Consider the following 18,604-nt stretch of genomic DNA (forward strand, 5'->3'; position numbering starts at 1 on the left):
AATGCTTATCGTGAAAATGTATAAACGTTAAAGCAAAAGCATTGCGAACATGAACTGTTTTCTGTTCTTTTTTATATAATATTGAATATTATTAGATATATCACCATTATTATCATTTTACAAAATCTAATATTGGCATATTTACATTCTTTTGGGAACAAATTGAAGTACGTTTTACAATAGCCTGGCAGTAGAAATCCCAGAAAAATTTCACAGGATTGGCCAGACAACAGCAGCAAAAATATTAGAGGGGCACAGCTAAAAAAAACAAAAACATGACATAACTTTATTTACTTACTTATTTAGAGGAGTTTATATATGTTTCCATTGAAGAATATGACATGGACAAGCATTTTTCAAAAGGGGCCCCTTACCTGTCTTTCCTTGGGGACATCACTGTAGCTGGGGGCGCTGAAGTTTTGTGGGTTCAAAAAAAAAAAAAAACTTTTTCTCTATCTAATACATGTTTTGTGAACACTGTACATTCTTTTCCCTTGAATAAACCTTTAAACCCATATTGGGTGAGGCGTTTTTTATCTTTATTGAATTTTCTTGTATTGTAAAGAATAGGTAACTATTTACAACTATGACGTCATAACCCTGCCTCCGCCCTGGTAAGATTTAACCAGATGCTTCACAAGTATTTTTTATGCATTACCTCACCATACGGGTTGTCATGGCATTTTGGATAAAAAATTTTTGGAGTAAGATATTTCTAGCAATTTCCACTAGTTTATAAAGAATATTTGGGACAACTACACAGATTGTTTTAGAACAAATTATTTTTATTTGGACAGTGCCTAAAAAAACCCCATCAAAGTGCTCATAACCATCAGTCCACTTGTGTTAACATGGGTAAAAGCTGGCTTCCGCCCAGAAAAGCTGCATCCTCCTAAATCCAGCCCAGCCAATCACAGGAGGTTTCAGTCCTGGAGGCGATGTCATCGCTACCGAGTCGCGGAAAGGAGATCAAAGGTCAACTCCTCGACATCGAAAGCAAGATGTGAATGAGAGGAGTCAAAAAAGATTCCCGCAGCTGCTGATTGGCCGGTGGCTTGCTGGGAGTTTTTCAGAGTCTCCAGGGTGTTGTAGATGACCCTGGCCCGCTGTTCCTCTGAGGGCGGGTCGGCCCAGCGATAGCAGGGCAGAGAGGGCGAGTGCAGCAGGAAGTACACAGACGACATGTAGACTTTACTAAACTCCTGCTTCAGGTACGACAGGTCTCTCTGCAAACAGAGAATCACACTTTGCTTTATTGCAAAATGCAATATGGTGCAGATTAATTTTCTACATCATTCTTCTGCTTCCTCACTTAAATCTACTGCACCCCCTGCAGGCTGTTCCTGCGATTGCACACACAGAGTCCTTACATAAAAAAAAACAACCAACCAACCAAACAAGAATTTATGATGCAGCAACCTAACCAAGCTTTTCACCCGCATCAAATATTCTGACAACATAAGTTAACAGGAATGTATGCGAACCTTCTGCGTTCTGCTCATACTGGTCTCAGCTTCCAGCCAGGCACTCTGAGAAAAATAAATATAAATCAAACCAGTGTCTGATGTTTGTGCTTTGACAAAAAAACTGAACCTAATTTGGTGACAGTAAACAAGCGTGACCACAGTTTCCCTCACCCTGAGGGCATCTAGCAGGTCTGTCTGGTCCAGCAGCTCTGGGAAAGTTGAAAGTATTGGACTGCATATAAGATCTACGTCAGAGACAAAAAGGTAAAAGACGGTGTCACTTTGAGCTGTGGCCACATTGAAGGCATTCTATTTCATTTTGTGTGTGTGTTTTTTTTTTTTTTATGTCGGATTAAAGTTGTCAGAATCTTGCCTGCGTTCTGCATGGTGGGTCTGTCCATGAGCAGCGTGTCGGCCAGCAGCTGGCGGTGCAGGACCAGCAGGTGGACGCAGCTCAGACAGTGCAGCAGAGTGTCTGGGAGGAGACTGAAGGGGAACATGAACGTGTCACTCATCTACACCAGCAACTGGAAATATATCAATATAGAGAGAAGAAAACCAAACATTTGGATGTTTTGTTGATAAAATGAAATGCCACACATTCTACACTGTGTTCACAATTGCTAGAAAAACTGTATTGAGGATCCAACTGTGTAATTGAAAAAAAACACTACAGCGCTCTTAGCCCGTCTGACATGTTAATAAACCGCAAACTAAACTAAATGTTTTGCTTTCTGTTAAGACTGGACAATAAATCAATAACATTATACATCGCGACAGACACGTGATCAATATCAACAGATAATACATCTGATCGATGTTCAGAATATTCACTGAACTCCAATCCAGAACCGCACAGCATTCTGGGAGATGTAGGCAGAGGAAAGGCTTTAGATGGCTGTTATGGCCCTGGGCCTTATAAGCTGGGCTGCAGGTGTTTTTGTTGTCTGCCTTTGTGCTCCTCCTCTTTACAGGGATCTCCGCTGACCTGTTGGTTTGGAGCACGGAGTATTTAAACCCGGCCGTCTCCACCTTCTGGGTCCACTCGGCCGCTTGTGGTGTTCTGATGTCAGGACTCAACTCCCTTCTTCTTGCACATTTAAGTTTGTCTTTGTTTTTGCTCCTCAACACCTCCATATGCACTCATTACACTCACTACAAGCATTTGAATTACGCCACTGATACTGACTTTCACACTCCGTTGTAGTTTTTGTTAATACGTATTCCTTGTTCTGCACCTTAACCACTGCATGGTCTCCCGTTTTTGTTACGACCTTGAGCCAGTCGTAACAATGGCCAATTTAAGCAAGGTCGGTGGCATCGGCTGACTCGCTCACTTTTTGGTTACCTAGCAACAGACTGTTGCGTAACTTGTAAAAACAACGATTCGAGCGGAAACTGTGGATGAGACAGGAAAGGTCATGCTTCTGGTTTGGCAGCATTTCAGATATTTAAAACAGAAAACTTATGAATAATTATTGATGTTGACAATTATTGATATTGGCTGATAGGAAACGCTTATACGATGTTAGGTTTTTCAACCATATCATCCAGCTCTACTTTGTATTGACAACGTCTATGTGTGCGTGTCTATGTGTTTTTGGGTAACTATTAGTGTGCACAACTAAAAACCATTACATCAGCTGGATTTTCCCTCATTGTTTAAAGAGATAGCAATGAGTCCATATAAAAACTGATCCTAAGATGTTAATAAATAAATCTGACAATTATTTTTGCTAATTCTAAATGGTAACTGTGGCGGTGAAGGTGGTAGGGCTACTGATGGATATTCATTTTTTTACACTGCCGTTATACCTTCTCGCTAAACATTTTTATAGCCCGAAATCTGTTCCACGCATGGAAAAATACATTCCCTACAGCTTCTTTTCCTGACTAGTTGAGCTTGAGTGTTTCTGCCAAGACAGAAAAAAAAAAGAGAAAAATGTTGCATAGCAAAGTGTGCCAAGCTTTTAGGGGCATTGCATGGTAGACCTGGTGACTGTTGCCAAAAAAGTCTTAAAATAAATTATAAGTGAAGTGTCTGAGTCCAGTTTTGTGAATATTATACCACAGAACATGTTTCAGGAGAAAGTAATCTATTTTAAAGTTAGTCTGAAATAATATTAAGTGTGAAACATTTTGGTATGTAAAATGGGTCTGCTGTCACTTTAATCGCCCACACGTGTAAATCCAAGCAGAGCCAGGAATGTGTCTGACTGAAACTTGGAGTGATTTATTGATCACATAATCCTCTGCATGTGTTCAAACTTGGCACCTGGCTCTTCTCGCTGTTTTCCCCCATTCCCCCCTACCTGAGTTGCGTTCTGGTCCGACTGCTTGCCGATTTCAACTTAACAATCAGTTTGGGCTGCCGTCGGGCCTGGAGCATCTGCTGAAAAACGCCACCCGGAGCTAGGAAGTCGAGAAAAGATACAAAATAGACTCTTTTCTGTTTGTTTGTTTGTTTAGACATCAACTGTTACCATTTTAAAAAGTTTGGCTTCTTTTCCTTACATCTTCTCGAAACGGGTGCTTCCAATATGACATTCTTCTCGTAGGGCGTTCCGCCATTTATTGGCAGTTCATAGGTTCTATGCAGGAGATTGGACAACATATTGAATTCAATTAAGGTTGGATTTCCTCAGTAGGAAATCATGGAAAAAATGTGCTTATTTTTCCGGCTTTTAACTACTTTTACATTGAGGTACAAACAAGTTCTGTATATTTTCTTTTATTCATCGACATCTCTTCTCATTTACCTGTTTTGGAGTGGATTTCCGCTGTCATCAGTTAGTTTGAGGAAAGTCCAACCACAGCTCAGGTCTCCTCTCTCACCTGTCGACTTAAAATCACACATCACATCTTACAGGTGACCTATTATGCTTCCTTGAACAGGCTAAGATAGGTCTATGAGATATACAAAACAGAATATTTTTTTTTCATAAAATCCTTCTTAGATAATAAGAATGATTTTTAGTCTCTTGTCAGAATGAGCTGTTTTAGAGTCTCGTGTCATTTTAAATCCAAATAAGCTGCTACTGGCCACTGCCGTTGAGTGTAAGCCCCTAAACTCAACGCTTACACTCATACATGAAAATGGCTCCACACAGCTGTGTAATTATACAACCGGACGGCTTTGAAAAGCAGAACTGGAGCCTCCTGCGGAACCAACAAGAATGTAGAGGCAGTGCTTGCTGATTTGTGACGTTACATTCAGAAGGTTTTTGAAACGGCTCATTTTCCAGACACCAAAAAACACTTAGTTTGTTTTTAGAAGCAGTACAGACAAAAACGGAAGTAAATTTTACATGGCATAATACATGTCTCACATGAACACTTACGTTTCGCAAAAAAGTGACTCCAAGTTCAAAAAGAACTCCAATGTTCGGAGACAAAGAGTTGCAGCGAAGGAAGCAGTCTCCGTCCAGGATAGTTGGCAAGATGCTGGTCATCTGACAAACGTAAAATGCAGAAATGAGTAAACATCTTTAAACATGATCTCAGTGTTCAATGTTTATGATGTGGCAGCCTGAGTCCTCCCAAACCCTCGGAGAGAAGTTCCATGTCTTTGGGTTCTTTGAGGTGTACGACGCCCTCACTGTGTGGATGTTACTCAACACCTGGAAAATACGTTACGGTCTAGTTTAAGTAAATTACATACAGAGAGGATAACTATGTCGTATGTAACAGAGAAAAGGCCTGATACCTGCGTTCCATCAAAGGCACACATACGGATGTGTCTGCTGAGGACCTGAACTCCGACCCCAGGAGTGGGAATCATCTTGCAGCTCCACAAATTAAAACAAACACAGTTCCTGACCTGGCGTGCGCGGACCTGCACAAGTTAACAAAAGTAACCCTGTTCTTGTCAGAATGGGTCATAACTGGGTAAATACTGCAAACTCCAGAAAGAAACATAGTTAAATTAGACACTATGAAGGTTGCACAGTAATAAAAACATGCATGCACGGAGAAGCGCTCACCCTGCCGGTGTCTGGGTCTAAGAAGAGATCTTTAAAGGACAGCTGTGATTGGCTGAGCTCAGGTTGAATATAGTGACTTCCTCTGTATCGCTCCCCTTTAACAAGACAAGACAAAAACCTTGACTTTTTCACCTTTTAATCAAACAATATATAAAATAAGTGGTTTCCCCACGGAGAGTTATATTTACTAACAATGAGATATTCCCATTAATTATTTGCAAGCCCTCCATCTACCTATGAGCGTGTATAAGACCATGAATCACACACACAGCTGGAAAATGCAGCAAAAACTCTAAGCAGTCATTTTTTAGATTGCTATTTTAATCAAATCTATTTGTTTTAATTGAGATTTTACTTGCGATTTGAGCATTTTTATGATCATCTTCAAAATTAATAAAAAGAAATACTTAACAAAAAATTAAGAAACTAACCATTTTTAAGCACGTGTACAAAATGGTTTCTTTACAGGTTTGAAGGGATTATATGATCACATGTGGCTGCAAATGGGGGACAAATTGGCCGAATTGATCCAGAGCCACGTTTTTGACAAGGAGCTTCTTGCAGAATCATGCAAGTTTAATCAATCTGTTCATTGTTGTTTTAACAGAACAGTTCTGGGGTTTAACATTTTACAAAATCCAAATGAGTTCTCATGTAACCCAGAGTTTTGCAGCTCGATAAGGACAGTGGTCGTGCATACAGAGAGAGAGAGACAAAGAGAGAGTAACACTTGATGTATAATGACCTTCTTCTGCCAGGAGTTTACTGAGAGTTGATGGCCTGAATCCTGAAGGAATGGCTCCCATTGCTGACAGCACATCTGTTGTATCAATCTGTCGCAAGCACATACAATTAATGTCGTGTAATTAACAAAAATATTTGAAGTTTTTATTTGGAGACAGCAATATTACCAATAGCATCAGAAGGTAGAGAATATATATTTATGGCAGATACACAGTTTTACCTCCGTCAGAGCCTTTCTGACAGTTGACCAGTTAGACGCTTTGCTGTGAAAGATAAATGAACGCAAAACAAATAAACAAACAGGACTGCTAAGATTACTTTTACATTATCTCATAATAATTTGAAAAACATCCAGAATCAGGATAAAGCACTGACAATTTAACCTGGGTAAATATATGATGTCATACCTTTTGTTGCCATCGTCGGCCTCATCTTCAACTTCATCTTCCTCTTCCTCCTGTTCCGACTGCTGGACTTCATCATCTTCGTCATCGTCTTCATCCTCATCCTCATCTTCATCAGAATCCTCATCTTCATCAGAATCCTCGTCATGCTCATCGTTAACACCAACGCCAACCTAATAAAAATCAAAATGCAAAAAAAAAGCAAAGACTTTTGCAAAAAAAAAAAAAAAAAAAGCAAAAAAAATGTACAACACCGGCAGGTTATATTTTAATTTTATTGGTAAAATTTTGAATTAAGATTTTCAGTAAAGTGCAGGTGAAATTTAAACAGCTGTGGTTTTCCGTATTTCTGCAGTTACCTTCAGATAGGTTTTAGGAACAACTCCTTTGTTCCCTTTGTTGTCCTGAGCCAGCCACCATCCATCTGCTGTCTTTTTAATTATCTTCAACACTTCTCCTTTCTGAAAAGGTAAGAACGTTTCAAGAAACGAGCCTTAGCTTTAGCGATGAAATCACAGAAAAAGGCTTTCAAATACTCAACAACTTATGATCAAGACAACATTGGGGGGAAAAAAGAGCCACAAAGCAGACAGAATCCACTTATTTCTATTATGTGTCATTTATCCCAGAGGCACTGCACATAGATTGTGTTAAGACACCAACACTGGACATTAGATTAAAATAATGTTCCCTTTTAAAAGTATTCACACCCCTTAAACTTGTTTATACTTTGTCAATGTACAGTCAAAACCGTCAATGTATTTTATAGGAATTTTATGTAATTGATCGGCACAAATCAGCTTGATGGAGATGAAAAGGCAACACAGAAGCCTTTAGTGCCCTCTTCTGTTTTATCTTTCTACTGCATGTTGTAATTGAATTCTTAGTTAAGGCTGGAAGAATTTGACAATAGGACATTGAAATAATTTTACCTCACTAGCTACCAAAACTTTATGCATTATCGCCTGCACAGCTATCGACAGACATACAGCCGTTTACCCGAACAGACAGATCTCCTTCCTGCTCTGCTTTGAAATCGCTGAGGACCTTGTAGATTTGAGGGGCTGACTGAGAGGGCGGCTTTTCAGGCGTACTCCCATCCCCTCCATCTTTACCATCACTGTCTTCTTCAGAATCATCGTCGCTGTCATCGTCACTATTGTTGTCAGTATCTTTTGTTGAAGCATTGCTACAAGTACAAAACAAAAACGGAAAAAAATAATGTCAGAATTGAGGATTATTTATGTAGCGCGTTTTATTGACATAATCACAGAGAGAATTCTGGTAAAACAAAGCATACTTTTTACAATGAAAAATGTGAATGAATAAAATTTAGAAAAAAAAATTCCAACACATCATACTGTACATGTCAAACAAATCAGACAAAACATAAGAAAAATATGTATACAAGATGTAAACTATGAATCTAATGTTGAGCGTTTTTATTTTGTCTATTAATACGTCTTGTATTTTATTATTTACTTGAAGCATACATAGTGGAGCTTACCCGGCTTGAGTGCTGGGGCCTGGTGGTGAAAGCTCCAGAGACAGGGTGACCAGACGCTCCAAGATGTTTCCCAGACGTCTCTCCTCTTCTAGTTTCCTCTGATCATAGTTTCCCACTGGAGCCAGCTCATCAGCCTGAAAAACAAAATCAATAAAGTCAAGTTAGTGACAACTTGAACAACAAAGTTAGTTTGGCAGATGCACCATAAAATTATAGAGGAATTTTCTGATAAAGTATCATAATATATAGCATTATGAAAGTCTATTTTTTTTTCATTTATTTAGTGCTGTAGCACATTACGTTCCTTGCAAATGTATTACTGAAACTGTGTCACAGAGTTTCCAGTGGAACAATATTCATCTTTCTGGAAGATGAATATCTTTAAGAAATAAGGTATATTAATATTTAAGTAGATATATAATATCGGCTATAATGGGGAGTTTCCCAAATATCATTTAATATGTCTAATAGCAAGACACATACCTTTGTCAAATTCTGTAGAGCCTTTAGAGTCTTTTCTGCAGAAACTTGCAACTCGTAGCATCTGTTCATGATATTCAGATTTAAACCAAATAAATAAATGTGCTAAAAACCAAACAGAGACTAGATGAAAGGAATTAAATAACATTTAAAATTAAATGAAGATAAAAGCAGAAATATGGCTGCCACCAGTCCTTTATAACTGCCCACCTATGCAGTGCCTCCTCTTTGGATCCATTTTGGCTCTTCACACTCTTTTCCAGACTGTCAAGCTGTTTCACAGCAAAACAATGAAACTCTATGCGTAATCAAGTCTCAATTGTACAAAAAAATACATGTTCCATATCTGTTTAAATCTGCGTTAACATTGTATTTGGCTATGGCTTCAGTAATAAAAACTCTACGCTTCAGTTGAGGTTCGTTATTAAAAATCATAATTCATTGTTTGAAGAGTAAACTGTAACAAAGTTAAGGCGTCTTTCTCTAACAAACCTGTCTTTTGACTTCGTCCACTTCTCTTTGTGCGAGTTGCAGCGGTCCTCGCCTTTTCGGAGGCATTTAAGAGCTCTTTGGTTCACAAACACTTTTTGTTAGCCGAACGCTTAGCTACTAACTGCTATTACGCTTCCACTGGTCGCTAGGCAACTGACTTCTTCTTTGGATGTTGTTGCGGTGGTTCGCTTATATCTGGGTTTCTTCCCTTTCTCTTTTATTCATTAGGCATTTGTCACATATATGTTTTTTATATATGTTTCAGTCTTTGGTTCTTAGTGCATAATTACAAATTCTATCAGACTACCTTTTAGCTCAAAAATTATAACTGGCCGTTACCGCCATCTACTGGGCTAAACTTGTCATTGTCGTATGTGTATCCACCAAAGGTGAAAACTTATATTTCACAAATTTATTTATTTGCGACTTTTTATTTGTTTTCTTATTTATTTTTTACTCCATTAATTATCTCTTGTTGTATTATGTATACTTCATAATGGCCACGTGCAATAAATTGTATAAGTGGTTTTAAAAGTGGCTTGTAGAGGGCGTAACTTTCTTGTTGTGAAACATGTTGCCTTCAAGTACACCTTGTTTTTTTTCTTACCGTCTTTAAGAAATAACTTTCCACAAAGTTTAAACAAGTCAACGACGGAACCTCAAAAATATACCAAAACTTACAATATATTTGCTAAAAGTTACAGATATTTAAACCTCCTAGATCTTCTTCAGACTCTTAGGTGTCATAAATACGAGGCGTTTAGTGATTTTGAAGGCAGCAAAACGATACTTTTTACGTCACATGTGCTGGTGAAACGCTTGCCATGGCTGCTCCCGTCGCTCTCATTCAAGGTGCCAGCAGAGGACTGGGGCTTGAATTCTGCAAACACATACTAAAAAACAAAAGCCTCGCTGCTGTCGTAGCGACATGCCGAAACCCGGACAGAGCGGCGGAGCTGTGGGGCCTAGCGGGACAACACCGGGGCAGACTCACGGTCCTCAAGCTGGACGTGAACCTGGAAGAGGACATCCGCGAAGCAGCTGAGCGCGTGAAGGAGAACTTCGGTCGGGTGGATCTCCTCGTGAACTCTGCGGCGATGCTTCACCCCACCGGGAAAGGAGAAACTAGTCTGAGGGATGTTTCTGCGCAGGTACAGCGTGATTTGACAAACTTTTTTTTTTTTTTGCAAAGATTGGAGTCAATGATGTCAAACATTTTAAAGATATTTTAAGTGGCAACTTAACTTTAGTTTGCGAGGTTCCTTTGATTCTGAACACACGGATTCATATGAACAATAACATTACCTTTTGACTGATAAGTTGTTTATTACATTGGCTTGATTGGACGTTGTGGTTTGGACACCACTTTAACTTAAATTTATTTGCATGTTACAGCCACAAACCTCGGAGCGTTTTATTAGAATTTTATGTTAAAGTCCATCAGAAAGAATATGAAAAAGAAGCCTCCCTTGATTCAACACATCAGCTACAACTGTAAGCTTTTTTGGAGTGGGTCTCTATCTATTTTGCACATCTAGACACAACATTTGTTCGATTATTTGCAGAACAGTTCAAGTTTAGTCAAATTTGATAGAGGGCATGGATCAAAAATAAATTTCCAAGTGTTTCCTCTTCCTTCAGCTTGCAGATCTTTGCATGACTACCTTTTGTCCTGACAACAGATTCTCCTGAGCTGTGGATTTCTGCAGCTCCTCCAGAGGTACTATTTATCTCTTGACTCTTTCTATGATCAACGTTGACCTTGCTTTGGATTACAGTTTAAATAGACAACTACATATTTGTGAGTAGACCTTCTGTAGGCCCCTTTCAGATCATAGTCTTAGAATTAACATGCAACCTCCTATGGTGGATCACACCACGCTAATCAATCTGTATAGATCACAGGCCATGTGTTCTCAGATGACTGTGTGTGCATTGCGGACTTCTACTGCTTTTGAAGCTGTATTTTCTTTTTATCATGTCACTATCACGTTTTTTTCTAAATCCAATGCTTACAGATCATAGTAGCTCCACATTTAACTACCTCCAGAAGTGGTTTTGCGGCCTAATATTGGTGGGATGACTCCTACTCCCATTTCTTGTTGGAACCTTACAGTCGATCATGGGGGGTATAAAGTACATGCGTCAGTCATGGAATGAAAGTATTATCTGTATAGTCTTCTATTTTTGGATGATGGATTGAACGGCCGTCCATGAAATGTTCACGACTACTGCAGAAGACCTGTATTCATAATGAGAAAACATTTCACGCAGAGTCTGGACAGATGGATGTTTATTAAATAGGTGACTTCTGAAGGCAGTTGGTTGCACATAACTTTATTTAGGGGCATCAGAGTAAAGGAGGCGAAATACAATCTTTCTTTTTTTTTTGTCTGAAAACTATGTGTCCCAATAAACTGAGGTTGCTGGCTGTAATGTGACTAAATAGGAAGAAAGTTGCGTTGCAAGAATACTTTTGTAAGACATTGCAATAACTGTCTGGATTTTTAAAGCATTTTTGCATTCATAAGATGCACATCACAGCTCAGTTTTTACCTTTTTTAGGGCATCATATCCACCTTGACGACCAATACGGTGGGACCCCTGGTAATGGCCAAATATTTTAGCCCTCTCCTTCAGAAGGGCGGCGGCGCCTTCGGTCAGCAGCCTCCAGAGAAAGCGAAGCAGCACAGCGGCATCATCGTCAACATCACAGCTAAAGTTGGGTCCATTGGAGACAACGGTATCTTTAGTGTGACATGTGGTTCACAATGCCCTTCTTTGTGCTTCACATAACATGTAGACTTAAGCAGAGAATAAAGCCAAGAGTAAAATCTTATGTAATGTGCTTCTTCTTCTCCCAATCCCCTCTGCCACGCCCCAGGTCTTGGTGGCTGGTATAGCTACAGAATGTCTAAAGCAGCTCTCAACATGGCTACCAGGAATTTATCCATAGAACTTGGCCGCAGTCGACCCAAGGTAAACGTTCGCTTGTACTCAACTTTGTATTTTGGGGAACTACTCTTTTTATCCAGTTGAATAGGAAACTCATGTATGGTCATTATGTTTTTTTTTTGTTAATTTATAAATTAATTTATAAATTTGATTTCTGTCTGAACTTCTGTCCCGATAACAATCCAAGTACAAGCAAAAACTATGGACGAAAGTATTTCTAAGCACCTCCAGTTTCTTTTCCGCTGCTTCCAGGTGGTGTGTGTGTCTTTACATCCGGGAACAGTTAACACAGACCTTTCCAGGCCTTATCACCGGAATGTGCCAAACGACAAGCTGTTCAGTGCTGAACACTCTGTGGACTGTCTGATGGGCATCATTAATTCACTGAGCATCGAAAAGACCGGGAAGGCGTACAGCTGGGACGGGACCGAGCTTCCTTGGTAGAACCAAAAAAGTCCGCGAAGGCATACATGTGATTTCAGCCTCTTTGTGCAAACTGTCTGAGCAGGTCATGCTGCGATAAACATGAATTTTACCATTGACTCAATGAAAACAAACCGGGTGTTTTTTAACATAATAATCAAGTCACAGAGAAACCTTCCTTTCTACCTCAACACCAAAGTGCATAAATTAGAATAAATCCTTAAAGACAATGTGTGGCCCTAAGATACAAGACTGTTTTAACAACATGTTCACAAATAAAGATTGTGAAATACTTGGTGTGTATGATCTGAACTTACAGATGTGCAAGTAAACTTTTAATCACTGTATCCATCTCTGAGTTGGATTTTGATGTCGGGCTGGTTAAGACTCCTCCGCCTCTCCAATTTGGATGTCTGTCTTCAAGGTGTTTATCTGTATTGGTTTTTTGGTAATTAAGAACTTGGCTATTTCTATCAGCTTGGACCAGATTCTTCCCATTTAAAGAAACATTTTAAAGTATGAGGTTGGAGTTTTCAGTGTGCTGCACAGTGTTTGCTTCATTCATGTGTCCTCCTTGGCTTGACTTTCAGCTCACGAAAAGGATCTTCACCAAACAGTGCAAGTCTAGCTCCTCCAGGGTCAGGGTGTTCTCACTTTTTCCTTATGAAGAACACATTTATCTTCTGTTAAAGTTATTTTTTTTAAGTACAATTAAATCACTTTCTTTCTCTGACCTAATTCTGTTCTATTTTCCCCACACAAGTGTTGAAAATGAAATCTGTTGAAATCTTGTCTGCAAATACTGAAGATGAGGAAATGTGTTTAGAAAATAATTAAGCTTGCTTTATCTGGGCCCTGGACGCAAATGTAGTCCAGTTTTCCAAGAGAATCAAAGCAGCTTCTCCAAACGGACAACGATCTGCTGTCTTGTTGGGCCTTGCAAACATTTTAAATATGCTGCGAGTGCAACACAGGCTGAAAATATCTCAGAAAGAAAAGTGAGTTCAGTTTCAGGAAATATGACAGTAATATTATTGTAGAAAGCAGTCATAATGAGTTTACTCCAAGTCAGCAGAGCCTGGTTGCATATAAGGATTCTAAATGTACAATTTCAAACCACTATCAAAGTGTGGCTTAATTTTGATAGTGCAATAAAAGGCCTGTAAACAGCCTGACTGTATGTAACTAATCTGTAATGTGATTTGTGAATTGAGTTACTAAAATGAACATTTTCAACAAATATTTTAACTTATTGGCATGCACCTCATTGTCTGGGTTATGAATAAACTCGCCTTTTAATGGTTTTATGTACATTAACATAATTCCTATGAAGTCTGGTTTGCATTTTGTGCACTTAAAAGATAATAACAGCACAGTGAAATGTCTAAATTCATAAGGGAGTAAATACACCTAAGTGTATTTACCACACTTAGGTTATGTAGTAAATTTGTTTTCACATTTTTTCCCCGTCAATGAATAACACAAGCACTCCTTAACCAGAAGAGGGCAGCATTTGGTATAAACAGGTCTCACCTTCCATCTTTTTTTCTCTCACTACTCTTATCAAGTTTGGATTGAAGGGCCCACTGCTTACTTTTGATTGTCTCCATATAATATTGTTACTTAATTATAATCTAATTAGGACTATCTATTTGAGAATATCACTTTAATGTGTATCAATACAGTCTGTTTCTAGAGGTGAATTTTTATGGTACATTGTGGGGCATAACTGACATTTATATGGCACATGGTTTTCAAAAATGTTTTAAAAATAAAAATCTAACATGCTTGTATTTGTAGAAACACATTTTTCTGCAGTTCAATTTAAACTCTATTCAAATTAAATAAAAAAAACTTTGGTTCTTTTACTAATTAGTAAACAAAGGAACTATTATGAATAGCACCTTTATTAGTTCATTGATGATTGATAAAACTGTTTAAACAACAATTACAGCGAAGTAAAATAGCTAATTATAGATAATCATAGCTGCAGGTTTTGGGGAGCACTTAGCTTTACACATCGAGACAAAATTGTTCGTACATTTTCTTTACAAGATTGGTCAGTCTCAGTCAGATTGGATCAGAGGTTGCGCTAGACCTTTCTGGTGTCTGTCATTTTGACTGACAGAAAATTCTGTCATAATTTATTTTTACCAGTTAATGTTTTATAATGATGCCATACGCCATTCAGTTGCATTTAATTTTCATTTGATTTAATTAATATTGGACAAGCTGAACAGATCCCATCACACATAAAACAAATCACATCTTTTTCTCCTCTGTGACAGAACCACTGACTGTGGCCCAATAACTACAAGTGAACGACTACACTTCAATTATGAACAATACTGTGGTCTGAACGCACATTCCCATGACTACCTCATGACAAACTAAATAGAGTATCCATGTCAGCCAACATGGATTTACTCCATATGCTATTCTCTACATTATAACCATAGCATTGCAGCTAGTTTTAGCTTAGACAATATTGTTGGATACTGAATGGAGTAAGTCAATGTTAGTCAACATGCTAGTGATACCCTACATGCTACTGACTACATTTTAGATACTCTTGGCATTTGGGTTAGGGTTAATTTGCAGCATCAGAACACCTGATTTGGGTCCAACAATGTGCACACTTTTACAGGCCTGCATTCCAATTTCTTCAGAAATGTTCTAGTTTGATTTTATGGCACATTTGAGTAAGCAGAGTAACTTCTTCCATTTTTAGGTTTTGTGTAATATCTTTTTGCTCCATTTTGTTGCGTAATGCAAACGTGGGGGGAGTCAAGTACTAATTATGCATGGATAGAAATGGAGCAAGGCAACGCCGTCTACACATTTAGTTGCTGCGCTTGTTACAGTCTAATGAACTTTTGCACATGTTTTTCTTTCCTCAACAGGATAAACTTCCTACACATTTATTTAGACTATCAATAGATCAACATAAAATAGCATTCTTGCTTAGTTTTCTGTGTTCAGTATGTCTTGCCACTCTACAGACTGGAATATCAAGTGTCACATCAGCCAAAGTTTTGAATGGCCTTCTTAACTATGCGAGCTGCAAAAGCATCCTGTCCATAACTCTTCAAGGCGCTCTCAGCTCTCAAACACTGAGATGGTTTTAATTGAGTTTTCAGGTAAGGCATGATACTCAGGATTTTTAAAAAAAATGAATCGATTGAATTAGTTTGTCTCCACGATATACTCGGTGTGTAAAATTGAAAATGTCTGCATCTGCATCAAGTCTTCAAGGGTGCGAATAGTAATCCGTCAAAATGACACAGGGCCTTAAGATTTTATTTCCGTTTTCAAAACAATCTGATCAAATACGGGAATTATTCTCTTATTGCAGCACCTGGACTGGATAAAAAGTATATGTGAACATTGACTTCAAGTCTCAGAAGACAGAAGAATGTACTATTGGACAGGTTTTAAGTCTCTTGCAGTGTTTTACTTCAAGCACTGCTTTGTATTTGGCCTCACTTTTTTTGATCACTAATGTTTTCTAACACAATTTGGAAGCGTTCTTATAACAGCAGTGGAGATTTAATTAACACACAGGTTGACTTAATAGGGGCATTCTAAGGGCCCTATTGCTGAATGTTTATGGTATTTTTTTCTGGACAATTCATTTTTGCATTTGAATTTTATTTAGGAGTAACATGTAAGGGGGCTAAAATAGATATGCATGCCAAACGTTTCAAACTTTTCTTCTATGACATTATAATATGGCATTATTTAAAACAGGTGAATATATCAAGCCTTTTCTCAAGTATCAATAGAAGAAGTGTCTTTTTCATTGATTGTCTTCCTTTATCCAGCTGACATTGTTGTTCGACCTTTGCATGTCGACTGGAGGTGCAAGTTACTTAATGTGCCCTTTGATATAGTCTCTAACAAAACCGTGTTCTCCTTAGGTAATTAACTCTCGACAGAATATGTTTATGGGTTTTTTTATAGGCTGCTTTTTCGGGGTTACTTTAGTTCAATTTTTGACTGCTCTTAGATTGGCAGCGTGGAATCAACACATCACGCGTGCAAAGGACTGCGGGGAATGAGGTTGACAGCGGACAGCAAGGCTCATAAATAAAGCGCCCATCTGTAGGCTAGTGTTTAGGCTCTGCTTTTAATCTACCTGCGAGGAACGCGATACGGACGAGCCCATTCTCGTATTCACAATCGTATATTAGTCACTGATTTTTTTTTTTTTACAGCAGAAAAACCGGTCGAGGGAGGTGGACGGGTGCGATACTCTGCTACGTAGCAGTCTAGCCACACATTCTCTTTTATACGTACACAAATACACACACGGACTACTGCCGCGCTTGCCAGGATCTCAATGAGGGGGAATGACCGAGAGTGACCTCAAAGGACACGCTATGTTTTAGCGAGTCTTTCCATTTTAAAACCCAGACGGCTTTTCAGTAAAAATGAGGGCAAACATTTTGTTTGGTGTTTTAGCGTAAGTACGGCATCGCTGTTCGCGTGGCGGTCTCACAAGCCTGCCAGCGGGGCTAGTGTTAGCCAGCTAAGCTAAACTAGCTAAAGCCTACACCGGCTGTTTCCCGCGGATGCTAGGCTAGGTTAGGCTAGTGCTGCCATGGATAAAGCGAAGTCATTGGTGGACAAGAAGGGAGCGTCGGGACCTTTTCATGTCAACAACGTTCAGAGTCCAAGAGGGTTGAACGGCCTCGTCGTGGTAGCCGCTAACGGCAGCTGCTCCACCAGCAATGCATTCGGCTTAAGCACAGGACCCAGCAGCAGCACGTTTGAAATGCATCACCTGCAGCGTGGGGAGGAGAAGGACTGCAACGGGTCCCCGGCAAAGAGAAGCCGGTTGCGAAGGAGGACGGAGTCGGTGAAACGGAACAGACCTCGTAAGTTACTGTGAATGGAATATGTTACAGTCAGTCATTTACTGTCACTGCTCTGAAAGAGAAGTGTGCTGATTGTGTCACTCTAGCTGGCTGCAGTGGATTTGTAAATTGCGCCGTCTCGCAATCATAGCAAATCTTTCTGTGAGCTCCCATTACGCCGTCATTGATGGTGTTTTTTTTTCTGTATACTATAACAGCTATTTAATAACTGAGGAATCATGTTGACATTTCCTCGCTTTGCTGCTCAGTCCTACAGCCTGCCGTTGTCAGGGAGACCTCCTTTTGTATTCATCAACCCTCAGGTTGCATTTGGAGAATTGTGATTGGTCGGTTTCAGGTGGCGAAGAAGCGCCTGATAAGTGAGCCTGGCCAATCAACGCTCGACTCTTGTCTACAAGGGGAAGGGTGAATGGATAGGAATCCACCCCTATGCTTACCAAGTGTTTCGGAAGATGTGAAGATCATCCTAGTAAAGTTCACAGGTCTAGCGTAGAATGCTGAAAGGAGTTGTTTTCTTTTCTCCGTGAAGTCTTCATAAATACCTAGAACAGATAGCTGCGTTTTAATTTCTTCTTTTTGTAAGCCGCTCCTGTATAGTATTCAGAAAGTCTTGTGTGTGCCTTCTTGGGCATATATTTTGCCTAACAATGAAGCTTATAACAGAGAAGAAACCTGGTAAGTGTGAGTTAGTTTCTGCTTCATTATCTTGAGAAAGCTAGCTGGACTGCTTATCAGTGAACTTAAGCTTTACCTGTTTTTTTTTTTTTTTAGGTGTGGCATGTTTTATACCTACTGTTAGAAAACTGCAGGGATAAAACCCGCAGTTAAATACTACTGTTAAATACTTTAAATATTTAAGAAATATTTCTTTTAACTGCAGTTTGCTGCACGTTGCACTTCTTTGGCAAGACCCTTAGGGTTTGTTGTGGTTAAAACTGGTTATCTGGGTTCAACTTAATCTTACTCTGTGGACATCACGGCAGAGATGCTCACGCTCTGCAAAGATACAGAGATACTGCGGTAATACAAGTCTCTTAGTCAGCCACACCGCATTCCTTACATCTTTAAGTAACTGTGTTGGCTAGGGATGGTAATAGAAATAAAAATAGCATTGTGATTTTTCTTTTCTTTTTTTTTCCTTTTAAAGAAATGTTTTCATTAGATCACCTTGGTTCTTATAAGTTTAGCTGCTTTCTGTTGTAATAATGACATGTTGTCACCATCCTTATCAAAACCTTGATAATCATTGCTGTAAAAGGGTCAGTTTTGC

At 39.1% G+C, this 18,604-nt stretch overlaps 3 protein-coding genes across 5 annotated transcripts in view; 2 read left to right on the plus strand and 1 right to left on the minus strand.

Annotated features, from left to right (window-relative positions):
• Nucleotides 1–358: 358 nt before the first annotated feature.
• Nucleotides 359–9,414, minus strand: nphp1 (nephronophthisis 1). 2 transcript variants are annotated; one of them, XM_015044492.1, is made up of 21 exons: nucleotides 9,077–9,414; nucleotides 8,795–8,856; nucleotides 8,588–8,648; nucleotides 8,105–8,238; nucleotides 7,597–7,786; nucleotides 6,957–7,058; nucleotides 6,601–6,770; nucleotides 6,414–6,456; nucleotides 6,195–6,282; nucleotides 5,450–5,544; nucleotides 5,173–5,301; nucleotides 5,012–5,086; nucleotides 4,808–4,918; nucleotides 4,226–4,308; nucleotides 3,981–4,057; nucleotides 3,779–3,878; nucleotides 1,840–1,952; nucleotides 1,638–1,711; nucleotides 1,485–1,529; nucleotides 1,313–1,365; nucleotides 1,113–1,226 (listed from the first exon to the last, which is right to left on the minus strand). In XM_015044492.1, exons 1-21 carry the CDS (start codon nucleotides 9,140–9,142, stop codon nucleotides 1,208–1,210), a joined length of 1,890 nt encoding a protein of 629 aa, XP_014899978.1. In that variant the 5' UTR covers nucleotides 9,143–9,414; the 3' UTR covers nucleotides 1,113–1,207. The 2 variants fall into 2 exon arrangements, with proteins under 2 accessions (XP_014899977.1, XP_014899978.1); XM_015044491.1 differs by lacking the exon at nucleotides 1,313–1,365 and having other exon boundaries at nucleotides 359–1,226; nucleotides 9,077–9,412.
• Nucleotides 9,415–9,829: 415 nt separating this feature from the next.
• LOC106954759 (C-factor) lies at nucleotides 9,830–13,187 on the plus strand. Its single transcript, XM_015044496.1, has 4 exons — nucleotides 9,830–10,227; nucleotides 11,642–11,819; nucleotides 11,961–12,055; nucleotides 12,284–13,187. Exons 1-4 carry the CDS (start codon nucleotides 9,901–9,903, stop codon nucleotides 12,473–12,475), a joined length of 792 nt encoding a protein of 263 aa, XP_014899982.1. The 5' UTR covers nucleotides 9,830–9,900; the 3' UTR covers nucleotides 12,476–13,187.
• Nucleotides 13,188–16,478: 3,291 nt separating this feature from the next.
• The window catches only part of pank1a (pantothenate kinase 1a), a 22,481-nt gene continuing 20,355 nt past the window's right edge, over nucleotides 16,479–18,604 (plus strand). The window contains exon 1 of one of the 2 annotated variants that reach the window (XM_015044493.1): nucleotides 16,479–17,334. In XM_015044493.1, the coding sequence (XP_014899979.1) occupies nucleotides 17,058–17,334 (277 nt within the window). In that variant the 5' untranslated portion in view covers nucleotides 16,479–17,057. Of the gene's footprint in view, nucleotides 17,335–17,762; nucleotides 18,010–18,604 lie in introns of those variants that run through there. The other variant, XM_015044495.1, reaches the window with a different exon arrangement.

This window comes from Poecilia latipinna, unplaced genomic scaffold, assembly GCF_001443285.1.
Source record: "Poecilia latipinna isolate Pla-1442-1.1 unplaced genomic scaffold, P_latipinna-1.0 Scaffold678, whole genome shotgun sequence".
Taxonomy (NCBI): Eukaryota; Metazoa; Chordata; class Actinopteri; order Cyprinodontiformes; family Poeciliidae; genus Poecilia; species Poecilia latipinna.

Coding starts and splice junctions, on each gene's coding strand:
- nphp1 (XM_015044491.1), bottom strand. CDS start 9,142: ATGCCTCCGAAAAGGCGAGGACCGCTGCAACTCGCACAAAGAGAAGTG. Junction 6,283..6,413: donor TCAGAAAGGCTCTGACGGAG/GTAAAACTGTGT, acceptor TGCTTGCGACAG/ATTGATACAACAGATGTGCT. Junction 3,879..3,980: donor AGCACCCGTTTCGAGAAGAT/GTAAGGAAAAGA, acceptor TCGACTTCCTAG/CTCCGGGTGGCGTTTTTCAG.
- LOC106954759 (XM_015044496.1), top strand. CDS start 9,901: ATGGCTGCTCCCGTCGCTCTCATTCAAGGTGCCAGCAGAGGACTGGGG. Junction 10,228..11,641: donor TGAGGGATGTTTCTGCGCAG/GTACAGCGTGAT, acceptor TACCTTTTTTAG/GGCATCATATCCACCTTGAC. Junction 11,820..11,960: donor TGGGTCCATTGGAGACAACG/GTATCTTTAGTG, acceptor GCCACGCCCCAG/GTCTTGGTGGCTGGTATAGC.